The 21057-nt window shown below is 45.1% G+C and overlaps 1 protein-coding gene across 1 annotated transcript in view; it reads right to left on the bottom strand.

Annotated features, from left to right (window-relative positions):
- Positions 1–2226: 2226 nt before the first annotated feature.
- The window catches only part of DHRS7B (dehydrogenase/reductase 7B), a 51968-nt gene continuing 33137 nt past the window's right edge, over positions 2227–21057 (bottom strand). Inside the window, 6 exon segments of the mRNA XM_049777022.1 lie at positions 2227–2700; positions 7091–7243; positions 15447–15540; positions 17266–17312; positions 17315–17483; positions 20607–20728. Coding sequence (XP_049632979.1) covers positions 2495–2700; positions 7091–7243; positions 15447–15540; positions 17266–17312; positions 17315–17483; positions 20607–20728 — 791 coding nt within the window. The 3' untranslated portion in view covers positions 2227–2494.

The raw sequence follows: 21057 nt of genomic DNA, 5'->3' as shown, positions 1-21057 counted from the left end.
GATTGTGCTTAATCCAGTGGCATCATGGCATGTGTGTAAGAGAATCCAGGTTCTTCAAACCCTGGGTGCCTACTCTATATATGACATATAGATGGCTATACCTACAAATACCATAAAGCACATCTGTGACTTGGCTTTGTGGGTCCTAGCCATCGCCACTTGCTCACAAGTTGACAACAGTGATACTCTTGATGACGAATGCCAATGCTAAATTTGCACTCCCCATTTTAATTAATGAATAGGAAAAACTGGTACCTGGATGGTGGCCTCTGTTGGAGGGACCAGCCAGCAACAGAAATATGCCTTACATGGAGTAATAGCTTCTTTCAAAACTTACTGAGGACCAACACATTTGGCTGTGTACTTGACTGTATTCCACACTTGAGGCTGCTCAGCTCTTAGTCCCAAATCCTTCCTGGCTCTCATGTGAACACTCAATCTCTAATTTGTGTCTGGAGGGATAGGTGGTTTTCCAGAATGTGTAAACTCCATCATTCAGCCATCTGTCAATCATGACTTCCTGCTTAGTCTGGGCCATGTGGGAGCTGGGAAGTCACTGGGTCTAATCAACCAGTGATTAGATAGGATGATTGTCCTTTTAATCCCAAGACACTCGAGACCCCAGCATCCTATAAAACTGGCTGGCTGGGCCCGGAGAGATAGCACAGCTGCGTTTGCCTTGCAAGCAGTCGCTCCAGGACCAAAGGTGGTTGGTTCGAATCCCGGTGTCCCATATGGTCCCCCGTGCCTGCCAGGAGCTATTTCTGAGCAGACAGCCAGGAGTAACCCCTGAGCAATGCCGGGTGTGGCCCAAAAACCAAAAAAAAAAAAAAAAAACAAAAAAAAAACTGGCTGGCTGAGTGAGGTTCTTATTTGGGGAGTAGTCACTTAAAACACTAGGACTGCATCAGAACATAGTATAAGCTGCCATGTTTGATTTGTTTTATTACAATTTCGGGGATTTAATGAACCAACAATTACATTAACTTCAGTGGTGGGAAGTTTCATTCTAATCTTTGGAAACAATGTTGAACTCCACTTTGCATCTGAATCTGAAAGGTGGAAGCAGACCTGGCTGCACAACCAACTCACAGCTAACACAAGGATGTTCCTTCCCTAATGAAGTCGACTCTGCTTTAGCACCATTATAGCTGTGCTCAGAGGTTACTACTGGCTCTGCACTCCTGTTGGGCTCTGGGAGCATGCAGGATGCTAGAGATCGAATTCAGGTTAGCCACATGCAAGGCAAATGACCTACCTGCTACCTGCTGTACTATCTCTAGCCCCTGGAATCTGCCTCTTTCTAGAGCAGGGGGTCTCAAAACTCTTGGCCCGTGAGCCGTTTGCGGCCCTCCATACAACATTTTGTGGCCCTGCCCTAGAGGAATCTTTTCTTGTTTTGTTTTAGTTGTTTGGGTCACACCCCCCAATGTTCAAGGCTTACTACTGACTTTGCACTCAAGGATCACCCCAACTTTGCCTCCTATGGCCCCCAGGTAAATTGAGCTTGAGACCCTGAGGATGTGGCATGGCATGGGATTTCCTTCTTGTTGGCTGCTATCTCCTAAATTCAGCTGCTTTGAGTGATGCTTGGTCCTGTAATCTTGTAAGATTAGAGTTGATGAGAACCTAGGGAGTCCTTTTTAGGGGCTAAGGCTGGATCACTTGTGTCAATAACCATGCTAGCCAATGGTGGGGAGCAGGAGTAGTTACACACATGCCAATACACATGCCATGCTGAGGACTTAATCTTGGTCACTCTTGGTGTTGCTTGGGGGACCAAATGCAGTGCTGGGTTGGCTGCATACAAAGAAGTGCCTTACCTGTACTCGGGCTCCATGTTAGCCCATTTGTTCAAAATTAGATACCCTGGGACCCAGGAGATGGACATGATTCTTAAAATAACAGTCTTTCGTGAGTGACTCCACAGAAACAGTTTAAGGTCTTGGATAAACCAGGTAAGGGAATGAGGCTAACAGATGTTAGGGCGATTCTTCTTTCAAGACAATTTCTAGGCAGAGGTTGGACATTTGTGGGTGTGGGGTGCACCCAGGGCTGTGCTCAGGGGTTAGTTACTCCTGGCTCTGCATTCAGGAATTAATCCTGGCAGTGCTTGGGGGATCATATGCCAGAGATTGACCCTGGGTTAGCTGCTTGCAAGGCACTTGTAAGATCACTGCAGCCCCAAGGTTGGAATTGAAACATGGTTCTTCTTGCTGCTAAGGCTTATGACTCTTACTGCCACATTCATTTATTTCATTATCTTAAAGCCCTTAAAGTCCTGTTCTACAATTATTTCTTCAGGATCACTTTGGGAAGAGACTGGTTGTTTTCTGGTGCCAGTGCCTGCAGGGCCCAGCCATGGAGTTGCAGGACATTATGTTGTTTTCCCCACCCCTGAGACAGATTTCCTGTTAAGTCTCAGCACATACAACTGTTACTTGTTCCAGCAGCTGCACACAGACAGGTACTACTTCCTCATTGGCTGTCAGCACTAGGAGTCCTTGGATTTCTGCTCCTTGCGGGCCCGTGAGGCCATGAGATTGAAGAAGATCCCAGGAGCCAGAGTTCGAAGATAAATGGCCAATGAAGGGACTGTGCTGGCCAGGACAACATCTTTCTTCTTCTTCTCCACAGCAGTGAGGACATCTTGGGCCACCTCCTTGGGGCTTCGGCCCTGGGCTGTGTTCTTGTCCATCACTAAAATAAACAAAAGAAACAACATGGAGGCTGAAATCCCTGACCTGAGGATGGGGGCGGTAGTGGACCATGAGTGGAGTAAAAGGGAATGAGGGAGTGGAGTTTTTGGCAGTGTGCAGAACTCAAGCCCATTTATGCCTGTGACCTGTGCAAAGCTGGTCAAGAAAATTTTCCACCATAGTTCTGTAGTGTGGCTGGAGAGGGATGGAGAAGACCATGTCCCAGTCAGCATGAGGAGGTTCCTGAGGGAAAGTGATTGTGAGTGAGGGGTGGTGTGTGCTGACTGGATACACAACCCAAGGAAGTCTTCGGTTTGTTTCAGATGCCAGAAGAGACTGGTGTTTAACAACTTGATGTTTCTTCTTCCCTAGTAATCTGACAATTCAACTGATGACAGGACCAGTTGGCAGTCAGTAGCAGAGGCCATTAGAACATGTGTAAGCCATCCAAATGGCCTGAGCTTCCCTAATACTTTGGTTGGTGCTGCTGTTTTTATTTTGGCAACATCCAGCAGTACTCTGGGCTTATTCCTGGCTCTGCACTAAGATCACTCCTGGTGGGCTCAGGGGACTATCTGGGGTGCCAGGGATTGAACTTGGATTGGCTATGTCTGAGGATCTAACTTGGGTTGGCTGTGTGCAAGGCAATTGCAGTACTACTGCTTCATCCATGCTTAATGTAGTTGGTTTTATGAATAGACTAAGTGGCTTCTTATTTTTAAGTGCCAAAGGAAGACATTTTGAAAAAGCTGCTTCTAGGTTAAAAATAGGTATGAACATCTCAGGTTTTTGCCTCTGTACCCTCTGCTGGGATGCTGAGGGATGACTACCAGTTGCCACAGCCCAGACAGTCTTGGCTACAGTACGTGGATGATGAGGTTCATGGAGGGCAGCTCAGCATAGGCCCAAGACTTGATCATACTGGAGAGGCAGGTCAGGACAAACATGTAACTCAGTGGTAGAGTACAAACCCTGAGTTCAATCCCTAGCACCAAAACCAAAAACAAAACACAAGTCATGTGGAATAATATTCCAGTGTGGGCAGGTACTGCTGAGCTTGGGAAAACTGAATCACGTCCAAGGCCAAGCATGTCAGCGCCAACTAAGCCAAGGGGCAAAGGCTACCTTGTCTCTGTAGCCTAAGCACCCACTGAGTCAGACCTGTAGTCCGTTAGGAGTAACCACAGGTTAACTCGTACTGTCTCTGGCTGATACCAGCTGGTGTGCCCAGCTGTTCTATAAGAGAGAACTGTTTAATAACATTGAAATTGGTCATTTTTCATCTAAAAATATCTTAGGCCAAGTAACCCATGTTTTTATGAGATTAATTTATTACAGCTGGTTAAGCTGGAGCATTTTGGCTTGAAGGCTTCCTTTCCTGGCTTCTGATAGAACTTCTTATAGTTGGGATGCCCTTAGTTAATAAAGAGGAGCCAGCATCTCAGGAAGAGAGGGTAGGCCGACCCCCTGGCCTACTGAAACCATGCCTGCTGCCTTCAACACCCACCATCACCTTTTCCCCGAACGCCCTGACTCAACACTGACCCTCTAAAATTCCCTTTGGGGACATCAATCTGACCAAACTTCTGGGGCTCAACCAGGGCTTCTTGGATCAAGTGTGGGCACCCTCGTCCCATACCTTCCTTCTGGGAAGCCTGGCAGCTGTAACCACACCCACAAATATGTCGCCATATCTGAACCAGGCCAGCTCCACAGATTCACTCTCGTCTCAAATGCGGTGTAAACCGAGTCATGAAAGATCATGAGTACACAAGTCAACACAGCAGAAAGCTGGCTATCTCTGGAGGAGAGGGGGGGCCAAGCCTCCACCCTGCCGCCTCCATCACCCACAGTCGCCATTTTCTCAATGACCCTGCTTCATCACTGATCCTTTACAATTCCCTTTGGGGACACTAATATGACCAAACTTAAGGTACACTGGGTTGGGGGCTGATATCACCAGGGATTTTGGGGGTGAGTGTGGGTACCCTCCCCACATATTTTTCTTCTTTTAGTTGTTCTTAACTATGCCCACAAATGCAGTCTTGATGTTTGAACTGGGCAAGCTCAATAGATTCACTCTCTTCTCGAACAAGCTGTAAACCAAGTCTTGAAAGATCTTGGGTATACTGGCCCACACAGCAGAAAGCTGGCCATTTAAGGCAGGCCACTCCCAAACCACCAACACCACCACCAGAGCCATGCCTGCTGCTTCCATCACCCATAATCGCTGTTTCCCTATGGCCCTGCCTCATCACTGACCCTCTACAATTTCCTTCAGGGACACCAATCTGACCAAATTTCAGGTATGTTGGTTTTTAGGCTGATATCGCCAGGGCTTTTGGGAGCAGTGTGGGCATCCCCCCCTGTATCTGGGTACATAGCCCTAAAATTTGTAGTATCAGTAATGATACTGTGAACCTCTGAACAACTTCATTTGTTTGGTGCTGTCATACCTACAGGAACACACCAATTTAACAGAATGGACAGCTAACAAGAGCTTACTAAAACTTCCATTGTATTTTTTGTTTGTTTGTTTTTTTGTTTTTGGGTCACACCCGGCAGCACTCAGGGTTACTCCTGCCTCTATGCTCAGAAATCACTCTTGGCAGGCATGGCGGACCATATGGGATGCCGGGATTCGAACCACTGTCCATCCTGGATTGGCTGCATGCAAGGCAAATGCCCTACCGCTGTGCTATCTGTCCCCTCTTTCAATACATTGTTAAGAATGTTAAATACAGGGCCGGGCGGTGGCGTTAAAGGTAAGGTGCCTGCCTTGCCTGCGCTAGCCTTGGACGGACCGCGGTTCGATCCCCCGGTGTCCCATATGGTCCCCCAAGCCAGGAGCTACTTCTGAGCACATAGCCAGGAGTAACCCCTGAGCATTACCGGGTGTGGCCCAAAAATAAAAAAAATTAAAAAAAAAAAAGAATGTTGGGCCGGGCGGTGGCGCTGGAGGTAAGGTGCCTGCCTTACCTGCGCTAGCCTAGGAGACGGACCGCGGTTCGATCCCCCGGCGTCCCATATGGTCCCCCAAGCCAGGAGCGACTTCTGAGCGCATAGCCAGGAGTAACCCCTGAGCGTCACCGGGTGTGGCCCAAAAACCAAAAACCAAAAAAAAAAAAAAAAAAAAAAAAAAAGAATGTTAAATACGGGGCCCAGAGAGATAGCACAGCGGCGTTTGCCTTGCAAGCAGCCGATCCAGGACCTAAGGTGGTTGGTTTGAATCCCGGTGTCACATAAGGTCCCCCGTGCCTGCCAGGAGCTATTTCTGAGCAGACAGCCAGGAGTAAACCTCTGAGCACCGGTGTGACCCAAAAACCAAAAAAAAAAAAAAAAAAATGTTAAATAGGGCTGGAGAGATAGCATGGAGGTAAAGCATTTGCCTTTCCTGCAGAAGGTCATTGGTTCGAATCCCAACATCCCATATGGTCCCCTGAGCCTGCCAGGAGTAACCCCTGAGCACTGCCGGGTGTGACCAAAAAAAAAATAAAAACAAAAAACAAAAAAAAAGAATGTTAAATAAAAAAAAAAAGATGAGGCGGGGGTTGGGGGGTCCACATCAGTGGTGGGTCGTTTGCTTTGCAAACCTAAGATGCGCTAACCTAAGATGGACCGCATCTAACCTAAGATCTCCCAGCATCCCATATGGTCTCCCCAAGCCAGGGGTGATTTCTTAGCACAGAGCCAGGAGTAACCCCTGAGTGTCACTGAGTGTGGCCCAAAAAAAACAAAACAAACAAACAAACAAACAAACAAAAAAGAGATGAGGCAGCAGTTTAAGTCTCTAACTAACATTAATACTTTTTATTTTTTTGATTTTTGGGCCACACCTGGCAATGATCAGGCGTTACTTCTGGCTCTGCACACAGGAATTATTCCTGGTGATGCCCAAGGGATTAGAGGGGACACGGGATCAAATCCAGGTTGGTAGCATGTAAGGCAAGCACCATATCTGTTTTGCTATCTCTCCAATATCATACTGATGTGTTTTAGTTTTAAAAATTATATTCCAAGTTGGTCCGAGGGTTGTGTGTTATTGTTAAGCTGTTTAACATTGTCTCCTGCTCACACCCAAATTTGATTAACTGGGAGTTTTTCTTGGGGCCAGTGAGGTGGCACTAGAGGTAAGGTGTCTGCCTTTCAAGTGCTAGCCAAGGAAGGACCGCGATTCAATCCCCCAGCATCCCATATGGTCCCCCCAAGCCAGGGGCGATTTCTGAGCGCTTAGCCAGGAGTAACCCCTGAGTATCAAATGGGTGTAGCCCAAAAAACCAAAAAAAAAATTATATTCCAAATTAAAAGAGCCAAATGATCACTCACACAAGAGCAGCAGGTCTCACTGTGGGTTAACAATAGCTTTTCATAAACAAGAATCCTGGCCTCACCTCCATATCTGGACCCACTTGCGGTAATGGCATTGAGAGAGAGGTTGGTGTGGATGTAGCCAGGGCTGATCACAGTCACTTCAATCCCATACTGCTCCACTTCTGCACGCAGACAGTCAAAGAATGCCTGGGTTGCATGCTTGGAGGCTGCATCTGTCAGGGGTCAGAGACATGAGTGAGATGATATGGTACATGGTTTAGAACAAGCCCATCTTGTCATTCCCATTCATTCTCATTCTCTCTTTCTCCTCTCAGTCTCTGTCCATGCAGCCCTAGGGAGAGAAAGCTGCTTTTTTGTTTTGTTTTGTTAGAGTCACACAATATTGCTCATGGCTACTCCTGGTTTTATACTGAAGCATCTATCCTGGTGGCGCTCAGGGAACAAACGAGGGTGAAGGGATCAAAAAAAAACAGATCAGCAGCATTCAAGGCAAGTGCCCTACCCCTATACTATAGCTCTGACGCTCAGCCTGGTAGTTCTAAAACATTCAGACCATGCAAGTACAAGTCACAGCAGTCAGTCTTAGTGGAGAACAAAAGCCAATAAAAACGAAGTCTGGAAGGAAATAAGTTAGCATCAAAACAAGGGTTTTCTTTACCCTAATTCCTTTTCTAAATTTACTTTATTTAAACACCATGACTACAAGGTTGTTCATAATACAGGTTTTTGTTAGTTTGTTTCAAAGTTGTTCATACTTTAAGTTTCAGTCATACTGGGGAACACCTTTCCCCTGTGCACATTTCCTGCCACCAATATCCCCAGTTTTCCCTCAGGCCCTCCTCGCTGCTACCTCTGGGACAGGCGTTTTTCTTCTCTCTCTCCCTCTCCCCCCATTCCTCCTCCTCCGTTTTTCTCCCTTTTAGACACTGGTTTGCAATACTGTTACTAAAGGGATATATTCATTCACTTTTTTTTTTTTTTTTGGTTTTTGGTCCACACTCCTGGCTATGCACTCAGAAATTGCTCTGGCTTGGGGGACCACATGGGACGTTAGGAGATTGAACCACGGTCTGTCCTAGGCTAGGCAAGGCAAGGCAGATGCCTTAACGCATCACGGCTCAGACCCCCATTCACTTTTTTGTTTTTGGGTCACGCCTGGCAGTGCTCAGGGGTTATTCCTGGTTCTATGCTCAGAAATTGCTCATGGAGCTAGAGAGATAGCATGGAAGTAGGGCATTTGCCTTGCATGCAGAAGGTCGGTGGTTCAAATCCCGGCATCCTATATGGTCCCCTGAGCCTGCCAGGAGCGATTTCTGAGCATAGAGCCAGGAGTAACCCCAGAGCGCTGCCGGGTGTGACCCAAAACCATTTAAAAAAAAAAAAAAAAAGAAACTGCTCCTGGCAGGCTTGGGGGACCATATAGGATGCTGAATTTCAAACCACCATCCTTCTGAATGCAAGGCAAATGCCCCACCTCCATGCTATCTCTCCAGTCCCAGCCCCACCACTCACTATTTTTTAAAGATTTTTTTGGGGGGGTTGGGCCACACCCAGTGACACTCAGAGGTCTGTGCACTCAAAAATTGTTCCTAGCTTGGGGGACCCATATGGGACGCTGGGGATCGAACCAAGATCCGTCCTGGGTCAGCCGCCTGCAAGACAAATGCCCTACTGCTGCACTACGGTGCTGGCTCCTCATGTCACTTTTTTTTGTTTGTTTGTTTTTGGGCCACACCCGGCGGTGCTCAGGGGTTACTACTGGCTGTCTGCTTAGAAATAGCTCCTGGCAGGCATGGGGGACCATATGGGACACCAGGATTCGAACCAACCACCTTAGGTCCTGGATTGGCTGCTTGCAAGGCAAAAGCTGCTGTGCTATCTCTCCAGGCCCCTCATGTCACTTTTATCTCCTTTCGGCATGTAGTTTTTGTCCTGGGTGATTATTTCCACCTATCATTGTCATAATGGTTCCTTATCTGTCCTATCTCTCCTACTATTTGTGGCAACTTGCTATCATGGACTGATCCTCCTGCTCCTTATCTCTATTGTCTCTGGATATTATTACCATATACTTTTTAATATATCCCACAAATAAATGTAATCATTCTGTGCCTAGCCTCCTCTCTCTGACTCATTTTGCTTAGCATAATACTCTCCATATCCATCAACGTGTAAGCAAATTTTATGTCTTTATTTTTCCTAACATCTGTGTAGTGTTCCATTGTGTAGATGTACCAGATTCTTTACCCACTCATCTGTTCTTGGGCACTTGGAATGTTACCAGATTTTGGCTATTGTGAAAGTGCTACAATGAATACTGGAGCACAGAGGGTTTCCTACACTGTACTTTTGAGCTCCTAGGGTATATTCCTAGGAGTGGTATTGCTAGATCATATGGAAGCTCAATTTCTAGTTTTCTGAGGAATGTCCATACTGTTTTCCAAAAAGGCTGGACCAGTTAATATTTCCAGCTGCCAACGAGAGTTCCTTTTCTCCCCACATCCGAGCCAGCACTATTTTTTCTTGTTGTTTGTGATTTGTGCAGTCTCTGTGGTGTGAGATGATACCTCATTGTTTTGATTTGCATCTCTCTGGTGATTAAGGATGTGGAGCATTTTTTTAATGTGCCTTTTGATATCTGTATTTTCTGTTTTTGGGCCACTCCCAGCAGCACTCAGGGATTATTCCTGGCAGGCTGGCTCAGGGACCATATGGGATGCCAGGGATTGAAACCAGGTTGGCCACGTGCAAGGCAAATGCTCTACCTCACTGTGCTATGGCTCTAGCCCCTAGCATCTATTTTTTCTTTGAGGAAATGTCTGTTCACGTCTTCCCATTTTTAGATAGGGTTAACTTTTTATTTCTTGCTAAGCTCTACCTTATATACCTTAGATAGATGTGCCTTATATACCTTAGATATTAACCCTTTATCAGATGGGTATTAAGTGAACAGTTTCTCCCATTCTGTGGGTAGTCTTTGTATCCTGGTCACTATTTCCTTTGAGGTGCTGAAGCTTCTTAGTTTAATGTAGTCCCATTTGTTTATCTTTGTTTCCACTTGCATGGCCAATTCTGTTTCATCCTTGAAGATGCCTTTAGCTATCATGCCATGGAGTGTTGCGCTTACATTTTCCTCTATGTAACTTATGGTTCCAGGTTTGATATCAAGGACTTTTATCCATTTTGACTTGACTTTTGTGCACAGTATGAAAGAGCTCTGAGTTTACATTTTTGCATGTAGCTGACCACTTTTCCCAGCACCATGATCGAAGAGACTTCTTTGCTCCACTTCTTATTTCTTGCCCCTTTATCAAAGATTAATTGATCATTTACCTGCGGGCCATTCTCAGAATATTCAAGCCTACTCAATTGATCTTTATTCTATTACCATGTTGGTTTTTTTTTTTTTTTTTGGGGGGGGGGCACATCCGACGGTGCTCCTGGCTATCTGCTCAGAAATAGTTCCTGGCAGGCACGGGGGACCATATGGGACGCTGAGATTCAATCCAACCACCTTAGGTCCTGGATCGGCTGCTTGCAAGGCAAACGCCGCTGTGCTATCTCTCCGGCCCCATCATGCTGTTTTAATGATCACTGCTTTGTAGTACAGTTTGAAGTTGGGGTAAGTGATGCTTTCCATCTTATTTTTCCCATGGATTTCTTTAGCTATTTGTGGATTACTGTTCTACATGAATTTAGGAGTATTTGTTGTGTTTCTTTTTGTTTGTTTTTATTTATTTTTTTTTAGTCACACTCGGCAGTGCTCAGGGGTTACTCCTGGCTCTACGCTCAGAAATTGCTCCTGGAAGGCTTGGGGGACCATACGGGATGCCGGGATTTGAACCATCATCCTTCTGCATGCAAGGCAAATGCCCTACCTCCTGTCTCTCTGGGCCCTTATTTTATTTCTTTGGGGAAAAAAATGAGTATACGTAAATCTGTACAATACTTTGGGTATTGTAAAAAGTGGAAGCAAACGTTTTAATGATGTTAATTCTCCCAATCCATGAGTATATGATGTGTTTCCATTATCTTTTTTATTTCTTGAAGTAGTGTTTTGTAGTTTTCTTTGTATGGGTCTTTCACCTTCTCAGTTGATTCCAGGGTACTTCAATTTCTGAGTTACAATTGTGAATGGGATTGTTTTTTACAATGTCTCTTTTTTTCTCTTTCATTATTTGTATATAAGAAGCTATTATTATTTTTTGCTTATTAATTTTGTAGCCTGACACTTTACTGCATAAATCTATTGTTTCTACAAACTCTTTTGGTAGAATCTTTAGGATTTTTTAAATATAGTATTATGCCACCTACAAACAGTGAGAGCTTGACTTTTTCCTTTCCTATCTGGATGTCATATATATATATATATATATGTATATATATATATATATGTGTGTGTGTGTGTGTGTGTGTGTGTGTGTGTGTGTGTGTGTGTGTGTGTGTATGTAGTATTGCCACTCAGCCTTTTTATTTTTATTTTTATTTTTTTTTTGAGTCACACCTGGCAGCGCTCAGGGGTTACTCCTGGCTCTACAGGATCAGAAATCGCTCCTGGCAGGCTTGGGGTACCATATGGGATGCCGGGATTCGAACCACTGTCCTTCTGCATGCAAGGGAAACGCCTTACCTCCATGCTATCTCTCTGGTCCCCACTCCTTATATCTTAATTTGTGCATTTAGTCCAGTGACAATGAGAGATTATTGTCCTGGAAATGTGTCATCTTTTTGTAGAAATTTGGTGTGTTGGTGGTGTATGTTTTGCCTTCAGTATTCCCTTCAGTTCTTATAAAGTTTAGTTTGTTTGTTTGTTTGTTTGTTTATTTAGGGTCACACTCGGCAGTGCTCAGGAATTACTCCTGGCTCTATGCTCAGAAATCGCTCCTGGCCGTTTTGGGGGACTATATGGGATGCCGGGATTTGAACCACTGTCCTTCTGCATGCAAGGCAAATGCCTTACCTCCATGCTCTCTCTCCAGCCCGTAAAGTTTAGTTCTTTTTTTTTTTTTTTTTTTTTTTGGTTTTTGGGCCACACCCGGTGGTGCTCAGGGGTTACTCCTGGCTGTCTGCTCAGAAATAGCTCCTGGCAGGCACAGGGGACCATATGGGACACTGGGATTCGAACCAACCACCTTTGGTCCTGGATCGGCTGCTTGCAAGGCAAACGCCACTGTGCTATCTCTCCAGGCCCAAGTTTAGTTCTTTTAAAGTTGGCTTTCAGTCTATAAAGCCCAGAGTTTTTGTTTATCTATGAACACTAATTCATTTTCATTAGTATTTTATTAATTTGCTATATCATCTCTGATAAACTCTCTAAAATTTATTCCTGAGCCATTTAAGGACTATTCCAGGCCATAAGGAATTGAATCAGAAACTTAATAAACAAGAAATAGCAACTGCAGAAACAAATATGAATTCAGCATTTCATAAAGGTTTTCCCTTCCTTTCTCACATCAGTGGTGCTCAGGACTTTGTGCTCAAAGATCAGTCCTTTCAGGGCTCAGGGGACCATATGGGGTACTGAGGATCAAACCTGGGTAAGCCACATGTAAGGAAAGGACCCTACTTGCTGTACTGTCTCTCCAGACCCCTATAAAGGATTTCATTTTTGCTTTTCACCCTTAAAGTAGCTTTGTAAACATAGAAGACGACTGCTAAGTCTCATCTCATGAACATGAAAAGAGAGGGGCTGACAACCTGACCAAGAAATACTAAATGAGAGAGCCAGAGTTTCTATGTTGGGACAGGCAGTAGATTTTTGTCCCAGTTCCAGCTTAGTTAGCTGACTATGCCCTTTTATCAAACTGGATGCTGGTTCCTGTCCTTCCAAAGTGCAGGCTCAGCTCCACTCCCTCCCCTGCTATTTCTGCAGCCTACAGATAGGAGATGGGTCCAATGTGTTAGGGTGGTAGAGCAGGTGAGGTTGCTGCTAGCAATCCTTCATTCTAAAGAACTGGAAATACTGTGGGAATCTATAAACTTACCCTGACAATATTTATATATTTGTTTTTGGGTCATACCTGGCTCTATGCTGAGAAATTGCTCCTGGCAGGCTCGGGGGACCATATGGGATGCCAGGATTCGCACCATCATTCTTCTGCATGCAAGGCAAATGCCTACCTCCATGCCCTCTCTCTGGTCCCACTCTGACAATATTTTTTTTTTTTTTTTTTGGTTTTTGGGCCACACCCGGCAGTGCTCAGGGGTTACTCCTGGCTGTCTGCTCAGAAATAGCTCCTGGCAGGCACGGGGGACCATATGGGACACCGGGATTCGAACCAACCACCTTTTGGTCCTGGATCGGCTGCTTGCAAGGCAAACGCCGCTGTGCTATCTCTCCGGGCCCCACCCTGACAATATTTTAAAAACAAAACTAGCACTGGGGTTGGAGACATAGTGCAGCGGGTAAGGTGCTTATCTTGCATGCCCCTGACCAGGGCTTGATCTCTGGTATGCCAGGAGTGATTCCAGAGCAAAGAGAGCAAGGAGTAAACCCTGAGCACAATCAAGTGTGGTCCCAGGCCAAGCAAACAAAATAATAACAAAACAAACAAAAAAAATAGCTTCTGTCTGTTATTGGTGCAACCTGATGGCATATAGATGAATGAATGTTAGTGTAGTTACTCTTTTTTTTTTTTTTTGGTGTAGTTACTCTTGAAGTCAGAAGGAGTGTCACCTCAAAGCAGTTTGGCAGTTTTATTTATTTATTTATTTATTTATTTATTTATTTTTATTTTTTTTGTTTGTTTTTGGGCCACACCTGGCAGTGCTCAGGGGTTACTCCTGGCTATGTGCTTAGAAATAGCTCCTGGCAGGCACGGGGGACCATATGGGACACCGGGATTCGAACCAACCACCTTTGGTCCTGGATCGGCTGCTTGCAAGGCAAACGCCACTGTGCTATCTCTCTGGGCCCTATTTTTTATTTTTATTTTATTTGGTTTTTGGATCACACCCAGTGGCACTCAAGAGTTACTCCTGGCTCTGCACTCAGAAATCTCTCCTGGCAGGCTCAGGTAACCATATGGGATGCTGGAATTCGAACTGCTGCCGGTCCTGGGTCAGCTGCATGCAAGGCAAATGCCCTACCACTGTGCTATTTCTCTGGCCCCATTCAGCAGTTTTTTTTTTTTGTTTTTTTTTTGTTTTTGTTTTTTTTTGTTATTTGGGCCACACCCGGCAGTGCTTAGGGGTTACTCCTGGCTGTCTGCTCAGAAATAGCTCCTGGCAGGCACGGGGGACCATATGGGACACCGGGATTCGAACCAACCACCTTAGGTCCTGGATCTGGCTGCTTGCAAGGCAAACACTGCTGTGCTATCTCCTCCCGGGCCCCCATTCAGGCAGTTTTAATGTTTTGGTCCTACCTAATATTTTCATTTAGGGAACTGAGCACTAAGGAAGCCCTTACACCAGTAAGTGCTTAGAGATGGAAATGGTTAAACAGGTATTCTAGCTAGCACATCACTTTTTTTGTTATTGTTGTTGATTTTTTTTTTGGTTTTTGGGACACACCCAGCGGTGCTCAGGGGTTACTCCTGGCTATCTGATCAGAAATAGCTCCTGGCAGGCACAGGGGAACCATATGGGATGCCGTGGATTCGAACCAACCACCTTAAGTCCTGCGACTCGGCTGCTTGCAAGGCAAACGCACTGTGCTATCTCTCCGGCCCCACTAGCACCCATCACTTTTTATTTTATTTAGTTTTGGTTTTTGGACCACATTCTGTGGTGCTCAGGGTTATTTATGGCTCTGTGCTCAGAATTACTACTGTTAGTTCTCAAGGGACCATATGAGCTGCTGGGGATTAATCTGGATAGGCTGCGTGTAAGGAAAACACCCTAACAGCTGTGCTATCACTCTGGCCACAAGTACATCACTTTTAATGGTCTAATACTGAAGAGAAGAAAACCTTAAGGAAAATGGGTAAGCAAATGGTATTAGATCCTTTCAGTCAAATAGCTATGTATTACCTCAAAGGCTTAGATGAGTCCTATTTGCCTGATGTGAGATAAGGAAGCCCACAAAAACTATGTTTTTTCATAAGTAAGAAGTTGGACAATGCCCTAATAGCAACTAACATATCTGGTACCCAGGCCTGCCGTTACTCTGGGATCCTACTCAGTTCACACAACACCAGGAATCCCTCCAAGATAAGGGCCAGCTGGTCTATTTTACAGAGGACTCAGATGCAAGGGTTGGGGACACTTGATCAGGTCATACATAGGGGCAAGGATGGAAGCCTGGAATTTGAACAGAGGCATTTCTGTTCAGAGAAATACATTCTTATGAAGTTTTTTCACATCTCTGTAATAAGAACTTGCTCTAATGTCTGAATTCTTAATGTGCTGTTCTCATAGTCAAAGCAATTAAAACAATACAAGTATTTGTCAGAGGGAGTCATTAGTACTCACATGCAGATCGGAAAGGAATGCTGATTTTGCCCTGGATGCTGCTGATGGCAACGATGTGGCCTTGCTGCCTTGCCATCATGGATGGGCAGGAGTGCTGGGGGAAAAAGGACCAAATGCTTTAGAAGAGGCTTCTCTCTCCTGCTCAATGTTCTTCCTGAGAAGAATTGTCCTCTCTCGGCTTATCAGAGCACAATGGTTAGACAGTGAGAGGCTCCCTGGGCTGGAGAAAACCATGGCTGTAAGAACTGACAGGCTTCCTTCACCCCAGAAGATGGCCAGTCCAACAGCAGAGGAAAGGAGAGGTAGTGCAGGGAGGTAAAGTGAAAGCCCAACAATGGCCTGCTTGGGTCTCTTTATCCCTAGAAGAAGCCTCTTCACATAGATTTGCGTCTAGATATTAAAATATCCCCATTTGCTATTTTTAATCTTTTTGAGGATCTGTACTGGAAGGGGAGAAGGGGAATTTGGCCTTATGCTCAGCAATGCTCAGGTGCCACTCCTGGCTCTATGCTCAGAAATACAACTTCTGGTAGTTTTTGAGGGACACTATGGACTAAACCAGGGTCAGCTGTGTGCAAGGCAAAACAAACTTAATTCTTGTACCTATCTCTCCAGAATAAACTATCCCAATGTTACAGCTATTTTTAGAATTTGTCCTCAGCAGGCCTTCTGGTCTCCCACAGAAGTCCTCTCCCAAAAAAAGAAATAAACTATCCCTATTTTCTTTATTCTTTTGTTGTTAGGCCTCACCCAGTAGTGTTCAGGCTTACTCCTGGCTCTGTGTTCAGAGAGATAGCACAGCGGCGTCTGCATTGCAAGCAGCACGACCCAGGAACTAAGGTGGTTTTGTTCAAATCCTGGTACCCCCATATGGTTCCCCCATGCCTGCCAGGAGCTATTTTGAGCAGATAGCCAGGAGTAACCCCTGAGCACAGCTGGGTGTGACCCAAAAACCCAAAAAAAAAAAAAAAAAAAAAAAAAGGAGGGGGCCGGAGAGATAGCATGGAAGGTAAGGCGTTTGCCTTTCATGCAGGAGGTCATCGGTTCGAATCCCGGCGCCCATATGGTCCCCCTGTGCCTGCCAGGAGCAATTTCCTGAGCCTGGAGCCAGGAATAACCCCTGAGCACTGCCAGGTGTGACCCCAAAAACCAAAAAAAAAAAAGGAAATGGAAGGGGGCCCGGAGAGATAAAGGCGTTTGCCTTGTATGCAGAAGGACAGTGGTTCAAATTTCTGGCATCCCATGTGAGTCCCCCGAACCTGCGGGGGAGGAGGGGGGGATGATTTCTGAGTGTAGAGCCAGGAGTAGCCCGAGCACTGTGTGTGTGACCCAAAAACCAAAAACCAAAAAAAAAAAAAAAAAAAAGGAAATGGAGGCATTACTCTGTAAATAAATTGAGGGGAGCATCTTGATTTAATAAGTAAACTGTTACTGAAGGGAGCATATTAATTTGAAATGATAAAACATATAAAGTCTAAAAAAAAAAAAAAAACACAGTAATACCCGAATCCAGGTATAACAGAGAATGAGGACAGGAAAATGTTTGGCTGGCTGAAAAAGGAGCCAAGTACATAAAAGAAATGTTAACATTATTGTATCAGGGTTTTATTTTTGTTTTTTTTTTTTGGAAGGGGGGTTGGGCCATACCCTGGTGACACTCAGGGGTTACTACTGGCTTATAAGCTCAGAAATCGCTTCTGGTTTGGGGGACCATATGGGATGCCGGGGAATCGAACCAGGTCCGTCCTAGGCTAGTGCCAGCAGGCAGACACCTTACTGCTCTGGCCCCTTCAGTTTTTTTTTAAATGCAAGATATTACCCTTTTGTCAAGGCAAACTGGTCCAAAGTAATTTGTGTCCATGACTTTTTGTCCACGTTGATGCTAGTATCAATGATTTCCCACGGTAGCTGATCCCCAGCATTGTTGATGAGCACATCCACATAGCCAAAGCAGTCTAGGATTGTGTTTATTGATGCAGCTATACTGTCAAGGTCTGTGAGGTCAAAGACCACTGTGCAAGGTTTGTGATTCTGGTCCTAGTCAGATAAGAGAGAAACCAAATACACTTTCTGAGTGATAGGCCATGATTTCATGTCTTAACATATCAGTCTTGGGAACTGGCATTACTGACTATAAATGACACAGGTGCGGGCAGCAATTAAATCTCAAGAGATGCGGCATTCAGAACACACGACTATAATGTTTACTCCCTGGCCTAATGGAAAATGACTTATTAGAGCAACTGTGTAGTTATCGTATTTTTCATAGCAATAAGATGATCCCCCCTCCCCTGTGGGGGAAATGTCTGTGAGTTTTATGGAAGTGAACGCGCCTGGAATAGAAGCCTGAGTGCAGGGGAGGAGAGCATATACTAATCAACCTTGACATCCACAGTGTTACACCCCCTTTATTGCACAGACACAACACATAATACAGCAAACAGGTTACACACATTTTTCACCACTACATAGAGAGCTTTCGTTTAAGACTATTTGATAGCTGCTGTGACTTCTTTATTATTTTAAGGAAAAAGTATTTTAAAAATGTTTTTTCTTTACTTTTTGGGTCAACACCCCAGTGGTGCTCAGGGGTTACTCCTGGCTCTGTGCTCAGAAATCGCTCCTGGGCCGGAGAGATAGCACAGTTGGCATTTGCCTTGCAATCAGCCGATCCAGGAACTAGGTGGTTGGTTCGAATCCCCGTTGTCCCATATGGTCCCCCGTGCCTGCCAAGAGCTATTTCTGAGCAGACAGCCAGTGAGTAACCCTTCTGAGCACTGCCGGGTGTGGCCAAAAACCAAAAACCAAAAAAAAAAAAAAAAAAAAAAATTGCTCCTGGCTGGCACGAGGAACCGTGGTCCGTCCTACGCTAGCACTTGCCACCTCTCTGGCCCCTGTTTTTATTTTCTGATGTAAAAAAAAAAAGGTTAGGTAAATGTGTTTAACCAGCTGAGGACTGGCATATTGTAAATATACTTCAGCCTTGCACTGTGGTTGTTCCCAGCTGCTATCAGACAGCATCTTGCAATGTGAGACTTCCAGGAAATGGTGGGCTACTTCAGTTTTTGCAGACTACAGATTGCAGTTTCTTTCTGCCAGAAGAATAGGTAAGCAGAGAGACTCAACTGTAAAAGGACAGTGGCTGGATTGACCAGTTTGTGAGATCTATATACGATGGTCCACAAACTATTAATATGACCGCAATTCTGTTTGCTTTGAGGCACAAAAGCGTTTTTCTTTTTTTTTTTAAACTTTATTGATTGATTGACTTTGTTTTGTTTTGGGCCCACATCTGGCAGTGCTCAGGAGTTACTCCTGGCTTTCTGCTCAGAAATCACTCCTGGCAGGCACAGGGGACCATATGGGATGCCAGGATTTGAACCACCGTAGGTCCTGGGTCAGCCACGTGCAAGGCAAATGCCCTATTGCTTGCTATCTCTTTAGCCCCTGATTGATTTTTTTTGTTTTGTTTTATTTTTTGGGGCACACCTGTTTGATGCTCAGGGGTTATTCCTGGTTAAGTGCTCAGAAATTGCCCCTGGCTTGGGGGGACCATACGGGACGCTGGGGAATCGAACCACCGTCTTTCCTTGGCTGGTGCTTGCAAGGCAGACACCTTACCTCTAGTGCCACCTCTCCACCCCCCACCCTTTTTTGATTGATTGGTTTTTGAGCCACACTCGGCGGTGCTCAGGGGTCAGTCCTGGCTCTGCACTCATAAATTGCCCCTGGCAGACTGGGGGACCATATGGGTCTGTCCCAGGTTGGCTGCAAGCAAGGCAGAGATACCTTATCGCTGTGCTGTCTCTTCGACCCCTGACTGATTAGTTTCTGGGCCATATCCAGTGATGCTCAGGGTGCTCAGGCTCCGTGCTCAGTCTCTGCACTCAGAAATTGGCCCTGGCAGGCTGGGGATCATATGGGATGAAGGAATCAAACATAGATCTGTCCCAGGTTGACTGCAAGTAAGGCAAATGCCCTAGTGCTGTGCTATCTCTCTAGCCCCCAAGTTGGTTCTTTTAAAAAGATCAACAATCAAAAAAAAAAAAAAAAGATCAAACAATCTGGCATTTCCTCAAAGAAAACTACCACATAGTTAGGCAATTCACTTAAAAAAAAAAAAACAACTGGGTGGGGTGGGGGTGGGGGACAAACAACCCTCAAAACCAAGAACTCATATTTATTTTGTACACCAGTGTTTATATAAAGAAGCATAATTCATAGTAGCCAAGGTGTAAACAATTCTGGTGTCTATCAATAATCGTGAACAGAAAATAAAATGTACTATGTTCACCTACAGTGAAATGTTATGCCATAAAAGGAAATAAATATAAAGGCCAGGGTGATAGTACAGTTGCGTAGGGCTATTGCATTGCATGTGGCTGACTGGGGTTCTATCATTGGCACTCCATATGGTCCTGTGAGCACCACAAGGAGTGATTCCTGAATACAAATAAAATGATATGGATTAACCTTAAGGACTTTATCCTTAATGGAGTGACTCAAAAGGACAGGTAATTCTCATATTGTTTTAAAAACTGAGGTATCTAGAAGAGGCAAATTCACAGAGAGAAAGAAGTTTCCATAGGGGGCCGGGCGGTGGCGCTAAAGGTAAGGTGCCTGCCTTGCCTGCGCTAGCCTTGGACGGACCGCGGTTTGATCCCCCAGTGTCCCATATGGTCCCCCAAGCCAGGGGCGACTTCTGAGCTCATAGCCAGGAGTAACCCGAGCGTTACCGGGTGTGGCCCAAAACCAAAAAAAAAAAAAAAAAAAAAAAGAAGTTTCCATAGGATAAGAAGGGGTGGGGGGGGGGAACTGGAGAAATAGTACAGGAGGTAGGGAACTTGACAAGCTCTACCAGGAGATGAGCACAGAGAGGGGAGTTAAGTCCTAAACACTAACAAGAGTATCCCCAAAACAAAAGAACAAAAAGAAAAGAAAAAGAGGAAGAGTAAAATTTTGTAAGTACATAATTTTTGTTGGGATGATGAAAGGTTTATTGATATGGACAGTTGCAACAGCAGCACTGAGTGTACTTTAGAGCCACTGTGCTACACATTTCCAACAGTGTGACCATGTGAATGTTCTGCATTTCTGCAACCCATGAGTAAGCCACTCTCACCCTCTACCTGCAGAAGAGGATCTTTCCCCAGAGAACACCCCTGGCTCACCTGGGCAGCACCGAGAAGCTATGAGTTCTTCTACAAGCTCTTCTAGGGCCTCCTTGTTCCGTCCACAGAGAACCAGCCTTGCACCTGCCTCATAGAAGACTCTGGCACATTCTAAGGGAAAAAGAAAGAACTTTTGCAACTGAGGAAATTCAGCGCTTTTCTCCAATGCAGCTCAGTTTAAACTTACCCAACGTTGCAGAATAGACATGTGTTTCTTAAGAACTCAACATGTATCCAGTAGTTCTTTTTTTTGTTGTTAATGGTAGCTGGAAGGGAAATGAATAGCAAAATATCTTTTTTTTTTTTTTTTCGGGCCACACTCATTTGATGCTCAGGGGTTACTCCTGGCTAAGCGCTCAGAAATTGCCCCTGGCTTGTGGGGACCATATGGGACGCCAGGATATCGAACTGCAGTCCTTCCTTGGCTAGTGCTTGCAAGG

This window comes from Suncus etruscus, chromosome 7 (genome assembly GCF_024139225.1).
Source record: "Suncus etruscus isolate mSunEtr1 chromosome 7, mSunEtr1.pri.cur, whole genome shotgun sequence".
Classification (NCBI taxonomy): Eukaryota; Metazoa; Chordata; class Mammalia; order Eulipotyphla; family Soricidae; genus Suncus; species Suncus etruscus.
This window is presented reverse-complemented; position numbering and strand designations above follow the sequence as displayed.